Here is a 23,603-nt window from a genome sequence, read left to right on the forward strand (position 1 = left end):
TTGAAATGACTAATACTGGCTGCCTAGTCAGTGTTGTGTGTCCCTCTGAAGTGTCACATGTGCGTCAATGGATGTGATGATTCAGCTTGGGCAAGGTGCACAGTCCATCACTGAGATCCATGGGCTCAGCTGTTTGAAATGAGCCCCACCCCCCTTGTTCTTCCCCGGGTTATCTCCCCTCAGGGTTCAATTTCTCCCCCCTGGTTCTCTGACATCCCCCCACCCCAGTTCCCTTTATACTTTACACTGGTTCTCTGTCCTCTATTTTCTCCACCCCTCTCTCTTTTGTTTTTTCACAGTCTGCATCAGATATAAATGAAGAAAACAACCTTCAGAGCCTATTGATTTCTTTCTTCATGTTTTTGCATTTTTTACTGTTAAAACCCCTTTCTTTGGATTTGCCAACTGTACATTAGGCTTGTCTCACTGCAAAGTCCCCTGCACTGGCACGGGGGTGTGGGAGTGTAGTGCACACTAAAAGTCCCATAGTGCATCAGGAGAGCAAATGCTGCGCAAAGGACAGGCGCATCTCCCTAATGTCACCTGAGTGACGCATAGGTAATTGGCACAGCTCAGACTCAGTCTGTGCACGGATCGAGTGCCTTAGCTAGCTGACCGCTCAGTGGCCCATTGATTTCAGTGCCTATTTGTTTCAATGAAATATATCTTAACAGAGCCATTTCTGGCTTTCTGTTCGAGCTGTTTTCTTTGCACCTCATGGCCATTGCACTGACCTGGCGCCTTGGGTGATTTTATGAGAATGTAAAACCAAAGGAACGCACTTACCTGGACATACCCAGCATTTATGACTTGGTCTTGTCACACCCATTGATTCAGTGTGTGCTTGGCATATCCAGCTAAACATTTTCCCAATGGTTCATTCTCCAATACTTGTTAACCATTCACAGATAACTCAGGGATATCCAAGGCTCTGTTCTGTAAACTGACAGGTAACACATCTTTCAGGGAACAGCTGTCTGTGCCCTTGAAGTGTCTCTTTCTCCCACTCTTTCTTCTCTCGTCTGTGTACCTACAGATTCCTCCTGTGCTTTTCCTCACTATCTCTCCTCCCTCTACCCTCATATTGCAACATCTGGTAAATGATTGAAAAGGACATTGAACAGAGATATGTAACAGCACACACGCCTGCCAGAGAGGAGAGTCTGGCCTTCCCTTTTTCCACACCCAAGCTCCATCTCACAAGGTGTTATCAGTGTCTCAGCGTTTGCATTATGCATGTGTGTCCGTGTGTATCCGTGTGTGTCCCTGTGTTTGTCTGTATGTCTGTCTGTATCCCTGTGTGTGCCTATGTGTCTGTGCGAGCGTGCATCTGCGTGAATGTGTGTATATGTGTGTGTATGTGTGTGTATATGTGTATCCCTGTGTCCGTGTGTATCTGTGTCTGTATAGGTCGGTATGTGTGTCTGGTGTGTTGGCCTGGAGACTTGGCTTTGCTCTGGCAGTCTCTGGGTCTCTGGGTACAGGCAGAATGCCTAAAGGTCTTTATCTCTGCTGGGGAGTGGAGATGGCTTTAGACGACTCCTTGGACTGGACTCTGTGCTCCAGCTTCGAGGAGGCTTGCTTGGAGTCTCATCTTCCTCTTCCTATTGGGCAACAGAGATAAACCAATCACCAGTTTATGGTTTACAACGACCATACAACTGTCTTGGGTAGATTCCTGTGGGTGAAGTCATTTCCTGTGTAGAAACACTGTGTCATTTGCATTTGATATTGTGCTTGGGCATATGCTGAATGTTGTTTACGATTAGTGTGCATCATTTACAACAAACATGTCCATGAAGCATGTATTCATCCATCTACCCATTTATTTAGTCATCACAAAGGAAAATAAAGCATGGAAGCATGACTCAGAGACATTTCCAGACTTGGACACAGACCAGCTGCAGCAAAAAAGCCAAGCTGTTCCTGCAGTAACATAGATGGACCACACAGGCGGGGGTACACACTGCATTTTCACAGGCACCAGAGGAGGCCCTGCGTGAGTTAACTAAACCTTTTATTGTCCGGATGGCGTTTTCACACTGTCCGAGTCCACCACCAGCCCATCATGACTATATGGGGAGCAGCCCATCTGTGCAGCACATGCCCTGAAGTAATGCTCAGGAACACACAAAAACACGAGATCTAATGACTGAGATGCATGGGAGTATCCTTCCCTTGTCTAGTCAGGCTGCACAAGTTTACTTAAGGTAATGCTTGAATGGTGTTATGCTCACACTCACTTGTTTGGGAGTGTTGTTAGCCTGGTCTAACAAGCCAGAGACTCCTCACCACTGGCATTGGTGGCGGTGTAGCATAGTGGTAAGGAACAGGACTCATAAGTGAAAGGCTGCCAGTTCAATTCCCTGCTGGGATACTGCTGTTGTACCCTTGAGCAGGGTACTTAACCCAGAACTGCCTCAGTGAATATTCAGCTGTATAAATGGACGACATGTTACAACAAAAACTGTAACCTGCGTAAGTCGCTCTGGATAAGAGTATCTGCTAAATGAATGTAATGCTGTTTGTGAATCGCCCAGTGCTCACCTCCTCCGGCAGGCAGTCCAGCAGGTCCTGCGCGGGTATCAGGCAGGCCGCCTCGCCCAGGAAGCACAGGAGAATGTGCGCCACGTCGGCCCAGGTCCCCACCGTCAGCATCAGCACCAGCAGCGCCCCCAGCCGCAGCACCACCGTGTGCATCAGGGCCTCGCCACCAGGGCGGCGATGCTGCTCCTCTGGAGGTGGCAGGAAGGCCGAACAGGCAGGGTGGTTACATGCATATTTGTGGGAGGCAAACCCTGTGCTTTGAGAGCCCTGTTCTATTTGCCATTCGCCCCTACACCTTTTACACTTTATGAGAGCCCCCCTCTGTATGTCTACAAGTCCCTCTCCATCTTGTCTTGTCTTCCTATTGTCTACTGCTCTCCCACTATTCCTGTACACAGTTCAACCCCTGTTCCCAGTGGTTATGGGAAGCACCACCCCCTAAGCTATACTGAAAAACAATTCATCTCCCATCACAATGGCTGTTCACTTGCCAGCAAAACATTGTAATGCTCGAAGAAACTAGTCTATCCTCCCACAGTTGTACAAAGGAGGCACTGGCCCTGATATTAGCCCGGCCATACAACATAAGCAGCTTGAGGCACCGAAGCGCACTAAAAGAGACTGCCACCTCCTAAGATATCCCAGAATGCCCCCTGGCTCTCACTCACCCTGTATGTACACCACCAGCAGGGTGTAGCAGATAGTCAGCGGCGTCCAGAACCGGAGGGACTCCGCGGCTGACAGGAAGTGGTGGTTGACGGTGAAGGTGGCGGCGAAGGCGCCCACGGCGAAGACCAGCGCCACGGCGCGGCCCAGGAGGGGCAGCAGGCTGCGGCCCGAGGTGAGGAGTGTGATGCACACGCCGCAGTAACGCTGGGAGCTGTGCAGCGGGTAGAGCACCGCTGTGTGACGCCACAGGCGCCCACACTGGCCGGCCAGGACCCAGCTCAGTCCCGCCGCCAGGAGGAGGCCGAGAGAGCGGTGCAGCGCCCCCTCCTGGAGGAAGTGGATGCTGCAGCTCAGAGCGCAGCCCAGGGAGAACTGGCATTGGATCAGGAACTGATAGCTATAGCTGGACAGCGTGTCCTGCTGACAGAAGTGGGGTAGAGAGAGGAGAATAAGAGGAATTAGAAAAACTAATGGAGGGAGAATGGGGATGGGAGAGAGAGTGGAACACAGAGAGAATATTTCATTCTGCATGTGAAGGCCAGTTAACCGGCATCTTTCAACAAAACACTGTGTGGATGCTGCAGTGTTTGCATCGGTACAGTCCTCAGGAATAAACAGGTCTTACCGGTCCAGAGGTGATTCTGGCTGAGACGGCTCGGAGGCAAAACTCCAGAACCACTAGGGAAGCGGCCCGCACACCCACCATACCCAGCAGCATGGCCAAGAACCAGAACTGAAGAGACCCGCTCAACCAGCCTTTAACCTCTCCCTTTGGACTCGATTTCTCCTTACTGCCGTCTTCTTTCTCATCACTACAGAGGGCAAGAAACACTGTCAATTTCCTTTATGCACAATCACTGGACTGGATTCTGTATCAGTGTTGGCATTCAGCAATGTTTAAAATGAATGTGCATTCACTTTATATAGTAAAGACAATTCAAGAAATAGGAGATGCACTGACTTGCTGTGCAATCACTGCACAGGTGTATATGTAAAGATCCCACTCGCTCTCTTTACGTACTGTAATCACTTACCGAGCCAGTAGCTCGTGGCTCTCAATCTGACTTTCCTGATACATTGTAAACAGCAACACATATGTCAAATAAACTTATGCACCTGGTGCAAGAGTGGCAACCCATTCACACCACTTTCTGCCCTCTTAAGAGAAAGCAAATTTACACATAAAGGCACATTTCGAGACTTAGATGGTGTTTTCTGACTCACCTCAAAGCTTTGAGGAAAAAGTGGACTCTCATCAAACTACACAGCACAGAAATACCACACGCAGCCAAGAGCCCTGCACAGAACACATACACAACAGCTACTATGGCCCCAGTTGTCATTCCTCTTAGAAACATTCAATTACATTCACAGTTAAGTATTAAACCATCATACTGATGTGAGCAACTGTTGCTCATGGAACTGAGAAGCCATGTAAGAAGACTGAACAACAAAAGACAGTTGCTAATATTAACAACAGCAGCTCACCTTGCAGCAAACTATCCAAAGGGTTAGCTTCAAATGTCAGCCACCATGGCATGCCCGGTAGCCAGGAATGGAAGAAGGATATCATTTTTTTCCGCTCTGTTAATTCGCCTCCTGTACCACTATTAGGGTTATGTTACACAAACTATTGCAGATTATTGTTGGTGTATTGTATTAAAACAAATTGAAGTCCAAACGAAAACGTCTGGACTTAACAACAGCAAGCATTATGGCTACTTGAAAATCAAAAGAGCAAATTACGAAAAGCAAAAAATATATATATTCTACAGTGCGTCATGGTCAGCTGGCAAAACTACTCTCCATGCTGTGGTTACTGTCGTAAATGACAAAAGAAAAGTGGATTAGTTGTAATGCTGCTAGCATTCAGTCGCCTTTTCGAAATGTGCTCCTTGCCGTCTGCTTCTTTGCCGTTTCAAAGGTCGCTAGAGGGGTCTCCCAGTCGATAAATCGTTTTTTGCGGACGTCTCTGAGTTTGATCTGATTGAGAAATCGTAAAATGGGTTAACAGAGAGGGGACCAGAGTGGACAAGGACAAGATAACTTTGTCAGAAGAGATTCTGCCGAGAGACAGAAAGCGAATGACTACTTTATTGCACTGTACCTGGGCAAACTCATTCTTACAACTGCTTCAGAAATGGACTGTGCTACCAATGTTGCAGACATTGCAGTACACATTTCACACGTTTGTTTGGGAAGTCAAGCGATGAGTTCTGGGAGTTAGCTAACCCAGCTACTTAGTAGAATAGGGTGCACGTAAGACTTGTGAGTTTATTGGTAAAACAGCGCCGCCCTGTGGTCCACTGGGAAAAAGGGACAACTATTTGATTTGTTGGATAATTTATTTTGTAGCAATACTCAACTTTTTGACGATTCTCTCCGTCACCTACTGAAACACATTACATTCCATGTGACTGCGCTAATCCAAACTTTCTTCTACCACATCCTATTTTAGTGATCTCCACTTCGCCTAATCTACCCAGAGAGCCCTGTCTGTTTTAATGGCTTTTCTGTACTGAAAAAAAAAACCCATATCAAGAGCCCTGCTTCTGAAATGTCTAATTTGATCTTGATACTACATTTCTGATCCCACTATTATTGCAGTCTGAGAGTTACACAATCCAGTGTGATGAGCCTACTTTTATTGCAGTCCTCACTGACTCAACTAAAAACTTGTGTCAGCGGTCACCTGACAAGAGATCTCAGAAACACCTGTGATCTGTGGTCAACCAAAGCAGCATGAATCAGGAGCAGTTTAAAAGAATCATGCTTGTAGTTGGTAATATTACTATTCTTAGTGCTAAATCCCCATCTTCAGTGGATGAACTGTTTCTTCGGTCCACATTACACATAAAAGCCCAATTCTGAAACTTGCTTTTATTGAACATGTTGTGAAGAAGCTTCACATCAAAAGTAAGACATTTGTTACAATGACCATCTTTTTCAAGCTTTTCAGACACAAAAAAAAAAAATAAAAAAAGACAGGACACTTTTAACACCACACCCTCTTCAGTTGGATCCTGTAGCAACAGGACCAAGTTATTACTTAAGATGGAGGGTTTCCATCAGTAAAGTACCAAATAGTGACACTGCAAACTAATCGTACCTCTTAAATTGGATCACAGCATTCCAGAAGCCCCACCCCTCTTCATTATTACAGCATTCTAGAAGCCCCTCCCCCCAGTTCAGAAGGGTAGGGCAGGAGAACAAGTAACAGAGAGTGCTTCTGCATGGCTCCAGTCTTACTTGATGCTAAAGATGAGCTTGGAGTGAGAACAATGTATCAGATCTTTATTCTATATCCTTCCTCAAGCAATTTTGACACAAATCTGGAGCACCTTAAGAACCTGAGGCAAATCACATCCCTTTAGAAAGGGAGTCGTGTTTCCAGCCCGGCACTGTGTTAGCTCAATGAGCACAGTACCCTGTGCCGAGAGAATACATTCATAAGCATTTGTGCTTCCTGGATATCCCTGAAAAACAAGCGTCCAGGGTCAAAGAGTGTTCTTCATCAAGTCCACGACCTGACGCGGTCAGCGATCCCCCTGAATCCTTGTTCAGCAAAGCATTTCCATAACATGTGCCCTTGAGTTCCAGAACAACCAGTGTGTATTCACGTTTGGGGTTAACACTCATGTCTCGCAGCTTCAGCATAACATGTTAGTTCACACCCCTCCCGCACTGTTAATAACTGATCTACAAAAAAAATCATCCTTCTTTACATGTGATTCAGCTTTTTTTTTCGTAGATAACCATTTTGCAAAGTAAGCGCTTTCTACCTGAAACATAACCTGGAGTTTTGCAAATCTAACTCCAGCATGCAGGACCTTGGAATCAGTACAGTCCTGCCTGAGTGGAATATCACCTTATACAAACTCTAGGTAACAGGGTGTCCATTGTTTTTCAGCCTGACACAAATGACATCAGCCTTTTGACAAACATCTCAATGGAAGCTGAACCAATGACTTTTGTGTGTAATAATGCCATGTTGTGATTATTGCTTCCCTAATTAACAGTACAGACACACCCTAAAGAATATCCTAGTATTTATTAACTAATTGAGTAGTACCATCCCCTTGTCACCCGTTCCTTTGAATTGGTCAGTCCAGTGTTTGCTCCCTCTCAGACCACATTTTCTCAAAACGAATCCCTTGTGCGATGCCGACACCAAGTCCCGCCCGCTTGCTCTCTGAACCAATGGCCTCTGAGCTCATGGGCATTCCCCTCAGCTCCGCCCCTGGCTGTCGTAGTAGCGAAGGGCCCTCTGTCTCATGAGGTCCCAGAAGAGCATGCTGAGCATGGTGTGGGGTGCCAAGCGGAAGAACACAGGGCCCATCCCCTTGTACAGGCCCAGGGGCCCCTCCGTCTGGCACACCTTCAGCAGGCAGTCCAGGAAGCCCCGGTACAGGCGGCCCTAATGGAGGAGGGACAGGACAGGTAGGTCAGACACAGGTGTGAGAGAGGGGAGGAGAGTGCTCGCTTTTGACCGTACTCCATAGAGAGAGGAAAACGGGAGAACATGGAGACAAGGGAAGTCATGGTGATTAAAACAGGAAATGGGATGGGTGAACCCATGAGCAGGGAGGGTGGGCAGCTGGCAGGGAGACAGGTGAAGGCCTCACCCTGTGCAGCTCGTCCACGGGCTGGTTGTAGAGCCGCGTGCTGATGACGTCGAACGGCGTCATGGTGATGGTCACAGCAACCCCGCTGATCATAGCAGCTGTCAAGGCAACCAGCCAGCTGTTCGGGCTAAACCACTACAAGAGACCAAAGCAGGGCGGGAGTAAAGGAATGAGCTAACTGATGAAATCCCTACATTAGGAGGGTGTACTCTTTGCCCTGCTCTGACATCTCTACCAACTGTAGGTGTATATTCAGAGCCAAAGCATGAATACAAATAAGTACGCAGTAAAATGATTCCAAATCAGTTGTTCAGGGAGCCGCGACCCCAAAATCCCCACCTCACCTGCAACCGTGAGACCCAGTCCTTGGCAGAGCTGAAGGTGGCAAGCTGGGATGCCGACCCCACCATGACCCTGGGCACCGCCCCATTCACGCCCCTCCACAGCCCGACCACGCCCTCACGCCGGTATATGGTGGCAAATGCACTTGACACACCCTGAGGAAGGGAGGGAAGGGGAGAACCAATACCAAGGGAGAGAGAACAGAAGAGATAAAAAGAACCATAGATTATTATTGTGTCAAATTTATTCCGACTCATGCTCCCTCCACCCGCCCCCACTGGTGAGCACAGCTAAACCGTGGTAGGACCCGGCAGACACAGCAATGAGGAAACACTGGCAGCAGTGGGGGTGGAAGCACTGGTGGGGAAACGAAAGCTGCACAACCAGTAACAGCAGAGCGCATTTTTCCTGCAGGAGGAGCTCTCCGAGGGTGTGATTCACAGCGTGTGACGTGTCAGATGCTCTACATGCTTCCAAGGTGCTGTTCACGGCTTCTGGCCCTCCTGGAAACCTGGCACCTTAAATTTTTTTGCTGTCAGCATTCATGGAGGAAACCAAACGGCAGTAAATAGGATAGGATATTTCAGCTTAAATTAATGAGGCAAGGAGACAAAGCCAGCAGCTTTCATAGAAATATGAGCTGGAGAATGTGACAGGTGGCGCCGCTACCTTCAGCAAGTATGAAATGATTAAAATTTAATTTATGGCTAACCACACCTCGGTTTAATCCAGAATCCACGCGATGTGTACACAGTTTGCGTTGTTCATATCCACTATACTAAACAATGTGGACAAAGACTAATTTTCTTCTTTTAATGTTTCTTTTAAAAAATTTCACATTATCCAAAGAAAGTGCAAGGTATTTCACAGGTTAAATGTCTGATTCATCGTAACCAAGGACGAACAAGGCAATTTCCCTCACATACGATTCCTAATCTCTCCTCAGGACTTATCAGGGTAAGTGAGATAGCTCTAGAACGTTCTCATACCAAGTGTTTCAGAGGTCACTTTGCCACTTTAGCTGAGGGGATTCACCCCTGGCTCTGTCTGCTTGTCACTGATTGGCCGAAGCCGTGAAATTTAAGGGGCGCGGCTTTGGTGGTGCCACGCGGCTTCAAACAACCACTCTGTGACATGCACACAATCTCAGACGAGACCATACAAACACGCTCCCAAAGGAGAGTCCTGACCACGCAGCCACAGAGCCAGCTGTAACAGAGGAGGAGAGAAAATGAGCCAGAGAGACACAGAGGAAAAAGGGGGGGGGGGGGGGAACAGCACAAACGAGGAGGGAGGCACGTAACAGCAGGGATCTTCTCAAGGCAAGAGGAGGGGCGAAAGGCACACCAGAGATCATGGTATCTGGCACAAGATGAGCAACACAGAACTACAGGAAATCAGAGGCACAGCCCTGGGCAGCACCAGCTGCAACAGCAGTACAGTCTCACACAACATGATGTAGTGCATGAGAATTAATATGCCGCAAATCAGTGGAAACTGCCGTTTCTGAGGTACAGCCTCCTCTTGTCCCTCCACTCTCTTACCTGGTGGTTGTGCTGGTGGCCCACGGCGATGGTCGCCACCGCCTGGGCTTGCAGGTGGGTTTTCACCTGAGGGAAATAACCAAAAGCAGGCTCAGGAACATTCCTTCACCTTCACCCCCTACCTCTTCATTGCTCAAAACAATCACACTTCAAGAATAACCAGTAATAACAATGACACAAAAACAACCAACGGATCCTGTCTCTTGAGAGTGACGCTGTTCGTATGTGTCAGGCAGCAGACGGTTAATGCAGTGCCCCTTTTTTCTGTGCAAACTGCAGAGGTACCCCCTTCTCTAAGGCTGTTTCCCGTAAATCATTTTACATGGTTTCCTCAGCACATGCCCTTATGCAACACATGCCCAGCTTGTGTTGCCACACGTTTTCACCTAGGAGCAGTGCCCCAAATAGGATTTGATCCTGCATCTCTTGGGTTGCAAGCCCTGCTGCTTACCCCTTTGCCACACTGTCTCCCCACCACTTCCCATCCCTCCCTCTGTCTCAGCCTTCATCTCCATGCCCCCCCGCTCCCCTCCCCTCCCCCCCTTCTCTCTCCCACGCGCTCAATGAATGGCAGTGATGACGAGGGGGAAGATGACTCGGCACGAAGTGCCCCAGCATCTGTAACCCGAGTGGAGGTCTCAGAGCAAACAAACTGCGAGCAGCCACAACCCCCTCCCGGTCACGTGACCCACGCGGCCCTCGAAATAGCCACGCAGCTCTCTCATCCCCCCAGCATGGCCCTGTCACTTTGCAGGGGGGGGGGGGGGGGGCCGCAGAACCAGGGTGATATTTTGGGAGAAGAGCGTGGGGTATATTTAGTGACCTACATTTAGGCAAACATCTCTCACAGCATATAGTTTTCCCAGGGAATGATGGGAGAAGGCATTTGGTTTGATACATGGACTGACAGATGGAGCTCGCATCTCAAAACAACATCTCAAGGTCACCTTGGGACATCCTCCAACCAACACAAACCCAGGGGAAGTGTTTGCTTGGACATGTTCTACCAGTTCTTCAAGGTATGCACTTTGTGCAAAGATACAAATACGTACAGTATATGACTGCATGACAACTGACAACAGCAAGGTAAAAAAGTATTGGTATGAGAATGTAAAGTGGAAATCTCAATTTTTGCACATCATAAAAGGAATAATGCCAATCGCACCAATCGCTCATTGTGCAGGCAGACTCTGAAAGATACAGTCTGACTCATTCTGTATCACTTCCTTTCATCAAAGGGACTCAATTCACACGAATGCAGAAGTTCAACAAAGGGCACAAAGAATCCACAGTTGTGTAAATTAGGCGCACGACTGGGTCACACCTAAAACTTGCTGAAGATGGAAAAAAATCCAATGCAGAAGCTGGCCAGTCTCAGACTCTGGTATGCATAGAGACACACACACACACACCCTCCCCCCCGCCTTTAAGTACTCACCAGGTAGGCGGGTGAGGCGACGAAGGCCCCCAAGGCTCCGGCGGTGGCCCCCGCTATCAGGCTGCCCCCCGGGACGGCGGTGAGGCCGGCGGCCTCGGTATAGGAGTAGAAGCCGAGGCGCACGCCGTTCATGAAGCCCTGGTAGAGGAGGCCGGCGGAGAGCCCCTTCTGCAGGCCGCGCAGCCCGTCGGTGCGGCCCACCAGCCAGAGCGCCTGCAGCACGCCGCGGTAGTGCCGCTGGTAGGAGCCGCGCGCCCGCAGCTCGCCCTGGAGCTGCAGCCGCGTCTTCACCACCTCCAGCGGGTTGGTGAACACGCAGGCGCCGCAGCACGCCAGCGCGCCCATGGCGAAGTCCAGCGGCGGCCACACGGCGGGCGGGGCCAGGGCGAGGGGGGCGGGCGGCGGGGGGCAGGGGGGCGGCGGGCCGAAGCGGGCGTCCCGGGGGGGCAGCTCCAGGAGCTGGGGTCTCTCCATCCCTGACCCGTCCCGCGTCTCCCGACCCCTTCTCTCCAGCGTCGGCGGCGGTCGGTCAGTCCGCAGAGACACGCCCTCTCGGCAGGACGTCCAGCGTGTCCGGAACAGCAGCGGCGAGGGGTGGGAGCGAAGGCAATCGCGACAGGGTGGAGAGAAGCTACCGCACACCGCTCACAGGTCCTTATGAAACGCAGTGCCAATGTTTTTCATTGCAGACTACCACTGCACAAAACTACTTCTTCTGTAGTTGGTCATAACCGAATGTGTTCTGTTTGTGTGCGTTCACAACAGCATCAATTACTAATGATCTATCTATCTATACCTGAGAACGTTACCCATCTAATTTCCCTGCACCTAACACCCTGCTCATTCTGCAGCTAAATTGCCTGCACTGGCCTATGAGGTTGTACGGCGTGTCTTCATGCATCAAGCCTACTTCTGTTCAGCATCCTAACACCTGTGCTATGTGTGTGTCCTTTTGTAAATATGTCGTCAGTATTAAGAGCAGACACAAGCTTTGCTATCATTGCGTGGCCAAGGCAACGTGTAAAATGGGATGTCTACAACAGCATGTACAGCTAGGCTCATTCGCATTGATCAGTGTCCAACCACTGCCCAGAACCAGCACGGTTCTACATAGTGAAGAGGACTGAAGTCCATGAGCAATAAAAGTCCAGCTAACTCCAGTTCACTCAACCTGGAAGGGAGAGACACATTTCTCAGGTCCAAGTCACCGGATGAAAGTCCACCTACATGAAGCAAGGCGCAAATTGCACGTGCGCCACTTAGAAAAGGAAAATTCTATTCCATCCTCAGTCTCTGTCTCACACACACACTCACACTCTCACCCCCACACACACAGGCAATTAACACGGCACACACACGAGGCAAAATGACTGAACAAACTGAACTACGACCAACTTTAGCAACTCTGCAACATGCTACACTTAACATGCCACACTCAACCACGTTCTCCCAGAAAGAAAGGAATCAGCAGCTACGTCGGTTACGGTGTAATTTAGTCATACAGACAAACTTACTCCCTCTCTACGCCTGCACCTTCTTCCTCCTCTTCGCGAAGTCTGCGTTGATAAACATGTGAATCCCCTGTGGTCACGTCCATTGTGAAAGCCCGACCCATGGACTGCTCCCGCAGCCAATCACCTGTCGGTCCACGCCACCACCTCACCCCCCTCCCGTGCGCTCGGCCAATGGGAGTCTCCCGTGCGCCGTCCCTTTAATGCCATGGATTTTCTCTGGGTAAAAGGTTACAGTCGAGGAACGGGGGAGGAGCGACCGGGCTGCCCATAGAGAAAGAGCAGCGAGCGCTTTGTTTACGACGGTGTTCGTGTTCCACTGATACACATCTTATGTGCACCGTCTGACAACCCCCGCCCCCCCCGAAAATGTCGGTCTCGGGTACCACTGTGTGATGCCCCACATCCTTGTTAGTCTTGGCCGATGTACAATGTCACCAAGCAATTACGTTTTGCCTCGTAGAATCATTAATGGCATGACTAACGGTTAAACGCATACATTGGATGCTGTCTTTGTGAGAGAACGCCAGCGACAGAAGCTCATCGCCGGGGCATGCTGACAGACTTTCGCAACGCAGCGCTGAAGATGCTTATACTATTTGACATAATTACGGAGTTTTATAATAAGTATGAATGCTTATTAAGCAGACTTTCCCCAGAATGTGTATATCGCATACGTTGTCTCTCACTACCTCTTGGTCGTTTCGCCCTCCTTTAAGTCATCCCCCTTTCTACATTTCCACGCTCTCCGATGTCATTTAATAGCTGTGATGCTTTTTTATGTCTCAAATTACGCGGAAGACTTCTGTTTCGACCATGACTTTCCCTCAGCTTCGTCTAGAACGGGATCAGGTGTCGAGTTCCACTTATAATGCAGCATAATCATGACTAAAACTATACACAAAGAAATACTGTTTGCGACTGCAAACAATGTCCTATGCATTGTGCAGCAACGCAACATACACCTCAGACTTCAAGGAAGTGCTGAGAAGTGTTAAGGAATTGCTGTTTTGGGCACGACAGACGCTTTGGCAGAGCTCCATAAAGTGAAATGAAATCGTTCATCTATTAGTGAGGTATGGTAAGATTAAGGTCCAGTCAGACGTTTACAGGCAAACGCTATACAATAATGAGGGGGGAAACACGGTATCCTAGACGCTGGAATGAAAATGACGTCTGTAGCCTCAAGGACAGGAGCTGCTGTTCCCCAAAACATTGCCTCCAGGGTAACTCCAGCGTTCTCTGTTGCAAATAATTCATGCAGACCTGAACTTTAAGAGAGAGTCCAGTAAATATGGCAGATTAACATTCACTTTCCATATCAACACCAGAGACGTGGGGGAATGTCTCCTAATATGAGGATGCACTCCTGTGCAATGATGGGAAAACAGCTATCTTGTTAGGTCTCTTTTCAAGTGGGCTATGTAAATATAAAGTATTAAATATCCACACACACACACACATTTGGCCTACATCTATATATAGATCCACACATACAGAGAGAGAGAGAAAGTAGAAACCTGAAATACAGGTATGTAAGTGTTCTGGAATGGCTAAATCTGACTGAGAAACATTATAAGGTTAAAAAGGGACACGCAAGCAGCTGACAACTCCAGTTCGGTCTCCACTTTATTTTCCATTATTCATTTCCTCATTTTTATGCAATCCTCCCATCCCTCTGCAAGCAAACATCACACTCATTCCTCCTCCATTTACAGTGTGCCTGACCCCACCCTCTGCCCCGCCCCGGCGGGAGCCAAAACGCAGGTGTCAGCATGCACACTTGCATCCACACACACGCACGCGCACACACACCCTTCTTGTAAACAATGCACTTTGAAAGTGTTTCTTCATGAACAGAAAAGACAAAATGGTAAAAATAAAAAAAAAAACACACACACACACAGAAGTCGACCCACTCCTCCCTTCCGTAAGATATTCTCAGTCTGGTCTCTTCCCTTCTTTCTTTCTCCCGGTCAAGGTGGAGAGCATGAGGGAGAGATGAAATATCCAATGCAAAGTCCAGAGGGGAAAAAAAGTCCCCCTCAGTTTTAACATCCACTGTCCCACATCCTGCTTTCGCTCTCAGGGGAGTCGCGCAGGTGGTAGGAGACAAGTCGGGGGTGTGGAAGGGGGTGGTTATAGGTGCTATTCGTTCGCAGCCAAAATAACACAGCAGTCACAATCACAGCCAGAAAGCATCCGCAGCCCTCACTGTACATTCTGAAATGCGCATGTTCCAATCACCTGGCTGAAATTCTGAGAAAGGGGTTTGGGGGGGGAGAGAAGCGAATTTGGAGAATCACATCAGCGAGTGCGGCCATTTCCTCTCCCACTCCCACGTCCCTCCAGCAAAAGCATGGGTCAGCCCTCACTGCACAGCCCTTTACGACAAGCCCACCAGCCAAGGAAGCCCCTCCCCTCTTCTGGAGGGAGGGTAGACAGATGCGCGTGGCTCCTGGTTCCTTTCTGTTCTCTGCGTCTCTCGCTCAGGGCAGGGGAGGGGGGGTGGCATTATCTCTTGGCGCGCACGAAATACAAGGCGTTGGTTTTTGGGTAGTACTTCACGTTCTGCTTCTTGTCCATCAGGCCCCCGAAGATGATCAGCTCGCCTCTGCCCTGGACCACCGTGTGGAGGCTGGTCTCGGGGGGCCCCACCACTGCCGCGGCCCCCCCGCCCCCAGCCGAACCCCCGCCCCCGAAAACCTTCCAGGAGACGAGTCCGCTCGTCTTGGCCTGCGACACGTCCAGCACATACATCTGCATGGGCTTACAGTTGAGGGACTGGTACAGGGGCTTGCCCACGTTCAGGCTCTGGGGCGGGTGGTGTCCGAGCCGCCGCGCGATTGGAGGGATGGAGTGTCCGTCAACCGCGGCCACCTGGGGCGGGCTGGAGGAGGAGGAGGAAGAGGAAGGGGGCGTGCCGGCCGAGGCCCCTCCCCCCGCCGCCGCCCCTCCGTGCGGTTGGGAGGAGGAAGACAGGGCTTTGACGGCCTCCAGGCCTCGGCGCAGGGCGCCGGGCGACACCGCCCCGGGCGGGGTGCGGGGGGAGCCGGGCGGCGTGTGCAGGCCATTGGTGCTGGCGTGCTCCAGCGTGGAGCTGGAGGCGGTGGTGGAGGAGGGCGGGGAGTCCCAGCTGTAGTCGGGAGGGACCGGGGGGTGCGAGTGGGCTGGGTGGGGGCGGGACGGCGGGGAGGCCACCTGGGCGGGGCTGGTGCGGGGGGAAGGGGAGGAGCCATTCAGCAGCGGGGGCAGCGGGGGCAAGGGGGGGCTGTCGGGCCCGCGGGAGGGAGACTGCTGCTGCGAGGAGGAGGGGCTCCCGTCCCTGCCGCCGCCTCTGGGGGACGGCCGCGGCCGCAGCGTCCCCCAGCGGCCGTTCACGCACGGCGCCTCCTCCGCCGCGCCCAGGACCACGCCCGCCGCGCCGCTCCGCACCGGCGACTGCGAGCGCATGGAGGGCGGGTCGGGGCCCAGGGGAGGGGGTGTGGCGCTGATGGGGGAGGGCCGCGAGTTGAGGCTGGGGCTCAGGGGGGCGCGGCCGGAGGGGGCCTGGGAGAACACCACCACACACTGGCCCACCTGGTGAGAAATCAAGAGAGACAAGGAATTTAAACGGATGCTCACCGCCACCTCCAGACACTGTCTCCTCCAGACACAGTGGAATTTGAGAAATGAAAGAGACTGAAAGCAGCTAAGTGAATGAGATGGGAGATGGGCTTCAGAGGAGGGAGAGGTTCAGGCGGACAGGAGGAGTTTCGGGGTCTCGGGCGTACCCTGCAGGCCGGGTGACACCACAGCTCTGGTGCTCCGTGCTCGTCGTTCTCCACCCGCAGCTGCTGCCACGTCCAGGGGGAGGAGCCCATGTGCAAGAGCCAGGCATCCTTCAGCAGCTGAGACCACGAGCACAGGGCGAAAAGCACAGGACAGCGCAGTCAGCGGGGCATACACACACACGCCCTAATACACACACACACACACACACGCACATGCTCTAATACACACGCACACACACCTAAATAAACACACAAATGCCCTAATACACACAAACACACGCCCTCATACACACACACACACCCCCATACACACGCCCACATGCACACACACCAATATACACAGAGTATTGTCCTAATCAAGCAAAACAGTCCTGAAATAAACACAACAGCTTGCTCACACCCACAAAGCCATGCAGGAATGGAGGCATGAGCACACCCATACACACAAACACACACACACACACACACACACACACACACACACAGTGGCAGGCAACAAGAACTGCAACACACCAAAAAACATATAATACTCACAGCATTGGGGCCCCCACAGCCTCCCAGAATCAGCAACGTCTTCTCGTCAATCACAATCTGTGGGGGGATAAATGACCTGAAAGTCACACCAGGAAAACGCAGAGCGAAAACACAAAGGAGGAGGGCGAGGTGAGGACAGGACGGGCAGAGCGGGAGGGGGAAACTCCAGCGGCTTTCACAGCGGAGACGGCAGAATTCACACGTTCGGGGAAACTCCGAGATGCGTTACCTGAGACTGCCCTCCGCGGGGGTGGGGGGAGGGCCCGGAGACGGGCGGTTTGGACCAGGACCACTGCTCCAGATCCAGAACCCAAACCTCATTGCTCCTGAGAGAGGAGACAGGGGAGAGGGAAAGAGCGGGGAGAGAGACGCTGGTCACCTTCGAAACTGATGTATTTACTCACACAAAGCAATTCGGCCATACGTGGGCCAGTGTTTGCTTTGAGGCGAAACGCAGGGTTCATTTATTGGGAATGACAAATTTTAAAGGGCACCATCAGTTGTTTTCGCAGCTATGACCAACATTTTGATCCTGAAATTAACCTAAAGTGTTTTGATAAAGTTTGTACACGTCATCCCAAACGCATTTTTGCTTAGGTGTGCCACACACAGAAAATCAATGTCTGATTTATGAAGGATTTTAGGTGGCAATCCAGTCCCTGGGCTTTGTGTTCTTACAAACACCTCTGGTTTTTTACAATAGTGGGTCAATGATCAAAGTGCCGATATGCTTTTCAAAGGCTTTACCAGCTGGATATTGGGAAGAGCTTAAACAGGGGCTCAGAATGGCACTTTTCACAAGTAGCCACGAGACAAAAGCTTACCTTGTGTGGTTGCTACTTAAACCCCGATCCATGCATTTTCCTGTTGTTCCTTACTTTCCCTCTTATTTGTCATGCAAATGAAATGCAGTAAAGCATCTCAGGACATCCCCATTCCAGGAGGGTATAAGTGGCTGTATATTTAACTCTGGGCTCCCTGTGTTTTTTTGTTATAGGTTTTTGCTTCTCTCCATTTTATGCACACCTATTTGGAACCGCTGACTGGACACTGTCGCCTCTCGCTGCGCCGGACACCAGACTCCCGCAGTACTGTGGGGCGTCGGGAATGCAATCATGCGGCGCACTCACACCCTAACGCGGCTACTTTTCACACTGCAAAGCGCCTCGCGCTCGAGTGAGCCAAGCGCCTACTGGAGGACGGGCGCGGCTTCACTGATGTCATCCGAGCAACCTGCAGGTGCCCGATGAGTCAGAGTGACCGCGAGCGGCAACAGCAACAACTGCCGACGCACCCACCCCTATCCCTGGTGGAGCGAGCCCCATTTGTTCCGCAACTGCGGGCTCCCAGTAATCAACGGCCAATGACACGGGTGGGATCAAATCTGGGCCACTGAGCTCATCTTGCACTCAAAGCAACTGCCTTAACGGCTGAGCTAATCCAGAGCTACTCTGACGGCTGCATAAGCCATCAAAGCACGCCAAGGTTACTGTATTGGACAAATATTTCCAGTAATGCTTTCATGGGGATGTTGGTACTTGGTAAGATTTGAAATTGAAACATATAACAATGCCTTCACCACTCAATCTCTCTCCAGTTCCCAGCAGGTGTAACATGGTAGTTTGACCTTCTTCTCTGCATTCAAATGTGAAATGTATTCTGGGGTTTCTGTGAGACTTCAATTGACATGGAGTTGGTCACAAAACCAAAAAAGAATTTCAAATGACCTCATTTTGTTGCTTCACTGTAAAATAAACACTTGTCTACAGGATCTTACCATAGTAAAGATCAGAAACAAGAAGACATTTATAAAATTGTAGCTGACTTTTGCTGTAAGAGCTGTCCTCGGTTCCAGCTTTAGCCAAAGTCCAGCTGGGTTATCCCCTGACACATCCATCGCCTTCACTGTTAGCTTTGTCGGTTTACACCGGCGGAAATGCACTGTCATATCAATGCTGCGTTTGTCAGATAAAGGTCAGGGGTCAAAGTCAATGTCTGAGAGCTACTCACATCTGCCGTGCACCGAGTGACCCTCCGAACACCACCATGGTGCTGCCAATGACCGAAGAGGAGTGGCCGGCCATGGGCGGAGGCCCGTGGGTTGTCACTATGCAGTTCCACCTACAGAGGGTGAGAGAGAAAGGGGGACGTGAAGGGCAGCGGCGGGAGAGGGGTGTTGAAAGCAGGGCAGAGGGACACAGACCGCTCCTCCTGACCGATTTCTGTCAGTTCCTCTTGCTCACCAGTTCTTGGAGGGGGAGTATGTGTGGATCTCATCGAAGAAACGCTCTGGCTGGTGCAGGGGGTAAGGGCTGGGGCGGGTCCAGCCCCCGAAAAGAACCAGCAGGTCTCTGTACATCACCAGAGTGGCCCCCGCTTTTGGGGAGGGGTAGGATCCTGATTGGACGAGAGAGCAGAGGAGCAGCGTTATTCAATACATCCATCTGCGTAACCAGAATAGCAGATGACTGTGTAAGAGCATGAGATCTTTGAAGGCGTCGGCACACAGCATATGATGCAGTCAGTGTGCTCCGAGGAGTACAGACTGTGTGTAAAATGTATGTACAGACTTATATAAATATAGCCGCTCTTAAAAATCTATCAGTCCTGTTCAATATGCAACAGTACACCCATTTCATAGAGATGATATATTACAGTGAAAGGAAGTTACCATCTATCTTATCTAAGGACACACCTGAAAAATTTTATTTCCTGACTGAGCTTTTGATAAGTATGCACACAGCTTTTCTGACAAATTCCCTTGTTTAACCACTGACCTTGCTGCTAATCAGCTTAAACACAGAAGTAGCACACACACGTTTTAATCTTTACACTGTCTTGATGAACCTACTCAGTGACCATACACTTGTATTATCAGTCACAGATGCTCAGACCGACCTACAAGCTGTATGTGTATCCCAGTAATGAATATATATAAAATTGTGCCTGACAACACAGAGTAAACTGGCCTTTCTTCACACAGCATTTCCAGGAACACAAATGGACTCAAACAGAGGAAGATATAGCAGCACTGATGGGTACCATAGTGGGTACTGATGAGTAATGTAGTTTTTATGCGTTCCACTGACAGTCTCTAGACAACAGGATATGAATACTGGGGGTGCAAACATAAACTAGGCGAGTACCAGAAGCCAGGGGTCGGATCCACTCTTTGCTGTTGAGGTCAAGCCTCCAGAGGTCGTTGAAGGCAGCGTTGCAGCTGCTCTGGGTGCAGCCGCCGAACACGTACATGGACTGGTTTGAGTCATAGTAGCACGCACCTGCGGCACAAAGTCACACGTTAGGGCGCGCGTCAGGGTTTCGTGCAAGCACGCTCCCTCCGACGGCTGGCATCTAATTCACAATGAGATCATGCATGGGAGAATGGCTGCCGGGGAAAAAACACGCGTGTGCGCGGCCGAGGAGACAGCCGTGACAGGGAGAGAACAAGCGCACAGCAACAGAGAAACCTCTAGAGTTTGTATGTGTAAACCTTTGTAACCTAAGAGTGTGTATGTGTGCGTGCGCATTCTCATAAGATAGTCATGTCATGTTATGATTGCCTCTCTTCAACCTGAAATGCGCAAATGAGTCGCACACTGATGGCACCAACTCTTTAAAAGTGTGACATCCGCCTGGTGTGCTCGAATGTATATTGTTTTGCTCTTGACTTTGATACTGCACTTGTCGTAATGTTCGCTTCCACCGTAAGCCACCCTGGAAAAGGAGCCCCTGCCAGGCGACATTAAAGCGATCGCAATACGGATGAGATGAACAGTGGAGACTGGCGTGAAAGAGGAGGAGGAAGAGAAGGGAAGCGACTGACTGTGGGAGAAGCGCTGTGTGATGGGGGTGCCAGGGTACGGGTACGTCCGGCTCTCCCACTGGATGTTCCCCTCCTGGACGGCCCGCAGGAAACCATGGTAACACTGATGTGCCACACCTGAGGAGTAGGAAGAGAGCAGAGAGGGGAGAGATGTGAGGTTACATCCTTGTTCACACTGGAGAACAGAAAGAAAACCAAGGTGATGAGTGTGAGCTGCTAGTGCAACGCGTGATTGCAGTAAGGCCTTTTAGCTGTGCCACGGAAAAACTGTGGTTGCTTGGCAATCACGCGGGACATAACACACCCAGTCTATGACAGGCTGTGAGCTCTATGCACACAGACATCACAGTGGGTTACCTTTAATGAGGCGGTACCACTGTTTGCACACAAGGGCGGCGGTCTTGTGCTCCTGATAGGGGGACAGGAAGGACAGTATGTACTCCAGCACTTCCTCGGGTAACTCCCCCATCGCCCTCTCCCCCGCTCTCTCTTTCGCGCACGCCGTCTCCCGGAAATTCTCCGCTAAACCCTTGCCGGCCCGTGGCTCCGCCTCCGCCTCTTCCGCGGTGCCCTGCCCCGGCCCGGCCCCGCCCTCCTCCGTGTCCATGGCGATGAAGCTGTCATCCTCGCTGTCTGAAGAGCAGGACATGCTGCCTGATCGCAAGAGAGGGGTGGAAAGAGTGAACAATAATAATGATAATGATGAGCATCTTGAAATATACGCTTGTTAACCAGCTATTGAATGGACATGTGACTTTACAGAGTTTGCCAGCTCTCGCTGCGTGACGCAACTTTGCTGTAAACTAGTCAGAGGACTGAGGAGGAGCAGACGTCATATTCATAAAATCTTCAAAGGAAGAGAGAGAGAGTGCGAGAGAAAGTGTGAGAGTGAGTGAGAAAAGGGAACAATAGAGAAAGTGGTGTGAAGATGAGGGTGGGGTGGGGGAAGGGGGCGGGGTGACAAACATGTCACAGGCATGCCAACTCGCACCTCTGTTTCGCACACCTCAGCGGCAGACGCATGCGAGAGAGACGCATGGCAAGAACACTGTCTTAAGGAGGCCTACATTTTTCCATGCCTTTAATTCAGCACGTGCCTGCATGGCCTCTTATTAAAGCGCATTCCCTGAAACACCACTTCTATCGATACCTTTTCCCGTCTTCATTTAGGAGCTAACAACAATTAACAGTATCATAATAATGGGTTGTTACTTTCTTTAGCTGACATCCAACATGTAGCCCCTTTCAGTGAAAGCACCCCTTCAAAGAACTGTCTAAGCACGTTTCTTTTTATAATGTGCTTCATTTCTATTATTAGTTGGCATTCATCACTTTGGAATAGATCAAACCTCTAGGAAAAACAATGACAACACAACACAATGGCTACAGCACATGGGGAGTATTTAATCACTTTTGTACCGTCAACATTACTCATTTGAGATAAGGCAAAACAATAGAAATTGAGTCTGAGTTATGTATACTATGTATACAATGTCATTTCCATCCATGGGCATTGGAACACTTAAATGAATTATAATGGATACGTTTGACCGTGTGATGTGTTTAAAACGTACATGTTATGTACCTAGGATTAACTACCTACGGACTGAGCAGGATACTGTACCGTTTTGATTGTTTACCAGCTAGTTAGCTGAAACACAAAGATGAAATGCCGCTAGTTGAGTAAAGTAGCCGCGTGTAGGCAAAAACAATGACAACAGTGTCCTGGATTGGGGTGGGGACAGTCAAGGTGTTTCGAATAAAAATGTCCGAAAACAGTCGTTCCCGAAACATCTTGCTTGAATAGCTAGCTACCAGATGAATTTGGACATACTGTTAGCTAGTTAGCTGGCTAGCCAAGTTCAGTATCCGACGTGAAAACTCACATAACGAGCTAACCAGCTGGCTACATTGTTTAATAGCAGATCGAATATCTAGATAGCCTTTCAAAGCAAAAAGGGTGGGGGTAACGAATGTCTGATTCTTGAATATACGTTAGTTAGCTGTGCACCTATATTTCACAGTATTTGTTAGCTTGCACGCTAGCTCTAGCAAACCCCCCAAATAAGCATTGCCTGCATCCCTTACCTCGCCTGGTAGCTAGCTAGCTAACTAGCTAGGTAGCGGTACCTCCTGACCACCTATCTCCGCTTCCGTGCGCTTCTGGCCTCCCTGCGAGTCCAGCGGCGAGCTACCCCGTCTTGAGGCGTTGTAACTGTGGGGTTCGTTCGTTCCTTGCGGCTCGCTGGCACCACCACCCCAACACCCCTCAACCCTACTAGCTAGCTGGAAATCGCAGCTAGCTTTGGACTGAGGCAATTTGTGAATCTGTGTTGGGCAAGGGGGGCTGGGATGGAGAGTGTTCTATGTTCCGATCAAACAATCCGTTTTCTTTCCAAGGGGTTTCTCTCTGTCGTCATTATCTGGTTTAATTCAACACCCGCTCCTATGCAGTTTTTTCCTCTTTCTCTCCCCCTCTCTCAGCTTCTGCAGTGGATAACCATACTCCATACATTCGCCATCTTCCTCATCGGCAGCATCACTGTTCCGCAAGGTTCCGGGGGCGCGCACGCAAAAGCCCACGGCCACAGACGAAATAGTTGACAAAGACAGTCTAATCAGGTCCAAGATCTTCCGCTCTTGTCCACCTCAAAGATTGTAAAAGACCGTTAGTAGTCAAAGCAAATTAACAACGCTTGTGTTTCAACGTGCATGTTTTACCACAGTATGTGTGTCACGTAATATTGTGTTAAACAATGTTAATATTCAATATTAAAAAAAACCGCCATTGGAT

At 50.1% G+C, this 23,603-nt stretch overlaps 3 protein-coding genes across 3 annotated transcripts; all 3 read right to left on the bottom strand.

Annotated features, from left to right (window-relative positions):
• Window positions 1-1,393: 1,393 nt before the first annotated feature.
• LOC118780004 (transmembrane protein 82-like) lies at window positions 1,394-4,789 on the bottom strand. Its single transcript, XM_036532390.1, has 6 exons — window positions 4,705-4,789; window positions 4,441-4,513; window positions 3,842-4,028; window positions 3,216-3,633; window positions 2,548-2,735; window positions 1,394-1,604 (listed from the first exon to the last, which is right to left on the bottom strand). Exons 1-6 carry the CDS (start codon window positions 4,787-4,789, stop codon window positions 1,494-1,496), a joined length of 1,062 nt encoding a protein of 353 aa, XP_036388283.1. The 3' UTR covers window positions 1,394-1,493.
• A 1,810-nt stretch (window positions 4,790-6,599) lies between these two features.
• Window positions 6,600-11,564, bottom strand: slc25a34 (solute carrier family 25 member 34). The gene is made up of 5 exons (XM_036531367.1): window positions 11,166-11,564; window positions 9,728-9,793; window positions 8,186-8,338; window positions 7,842-7,976; window positions 6,600-7,633 (listed from the first exon to the last, which is right to left on the bottom strand). Exons 1-5 carry the CDS (start codon window positions 11,508-11,510, stop codon window positions 7,445-7,447), a joined length of 888 nt encoding a protein of 295 aa, XP_036387260.1. The 5' UTR covers window positions 11,511-11,564; the 3' UTR covers window positions 6,600-7,444.
• A 2,735-nt stretch (window positions 11,565-14,299) lies between these two features.
• On the bottom strand, window positions 14,300-23,345 carry fbxo42 (F-box protein 42). The gene is made up of 10 exons (XM_036530307.1): window positions 22,898-23,345; window positions 21,167-21,463; window positions 20,810-20,926; window positions 20,130-20,264; window positions 19,227-19,380; window positions 18,994-19,104; window positions 17,213-17,309; window positions 16,984-17,040; window positions 16,450-16,566; window positions 14,300-16,255 (listed from the first exon to the last, which is right to left on the bottom strand). The coding sequence occupies exons 2-10, from the start codon at window positions 21,456-21,458 to the stop codon at window positions 15,191-15,193; spliced, it is 2,145 nt and encodes a 714-aa protein (XP_036386200.1). The 5' UTR covers window positions 21,459-21,463; window positions 22,898-23,345; the 3' UTR covers window positions 14,300-15,190.
• Window positions 23,346-23,603: the final 258 nt, after the last annotated feature.

The sequence above is a fragment of the Megalops cyprinoides genome, chromosome 6 (genome assembly GCF_013368585.1).
Source record: "Megalops cyprinoides isolate fMegCyp1 chromosome 6, fMegCyp1.pri, whole genome shotgun sequence".
NCBI classification, from domain to species: Eukaryota; Metazoa; Chordata; class Actinopteri; order Elopiformes; family Megalopidae; genus Megalops; species Megalops cyprinoides.

What these genes read in the sequence shown, in the direction of transcription:
- LOC118780004 (XM_036532390.1), bottom strand. Translation starts at nt 4,789, where the DNA reads ATGATATCCTTCTTCCATTCCTGGCTACCGGGCATGCCATGGTGGCTG. An exon ending in GCTGGTGGTGTACATACAGG is followed by an intron (nt 2,736 to 3,215) that starts GTGAGTGAGAGC and finishes TGCCACCTCCAG; the next exon opens with AGGAGCAGCATCGCCGCCCT. An exon ending in TGGACTGCCTGCCGGAGGAG is followed by an intron (nt 1,605 to 2,547) that starts GTGAGCACTGGG and finishes GTTGCCCAATAG; the next exon opens with GAAGAGGAAGATGAGACTCC.
- slc25a34 (XM_036531367.1), bottom strand. Translation starts at nt 11,510, where the DNA reads ATGGGCGCGCTGGCGTGCTGCGGCGCCTGCGTGTTCACCAACCCGCTG. An exon ending in TCGCCTCACCCGCCTACCTG is followed by an intron (nt 9,794 to 11,165) that starts GTGAGTACTTAA and finishes TATTTCCCTCAG; the next exon opens with GTGAAAACCCACCTGCAAGC. An exon ending in CCGTGGACGAGCTGCACAGG is followed by an intron (nt 7,634 to 7,841) that starts GTGAGGCCTTCA and finishes CTCCTCCATTAG; the next exon opens with GGCCGCCTGTACCGGGGCTT.
- fbxo42 (XM_036530307.1), bottom strand. Translation starts at nt 21,458, where the DNA reads ATGTCCTGCTCTTCAGACAGCGAGGATGACAGCTTCATCGCCATGGAC. An exon ending in GTGGTACCGCCTCATTAAAG is followed by an intron (nt 20,927 to 21,166) that starts GTAACCCACTGT and finishes CCTACTCCTCAG; the next exon opens with GTGTGGCACATCAGTGTTAC. An exon ending in GATCCGACCCCTGGCTTCTG is followed by an intron (nt 19,381 to 20,129) that starts GTACTCGCCTAG and finishes TCGTCCAATCAG; the next exon opens with GATCCTACCCCTCCCCAAAA.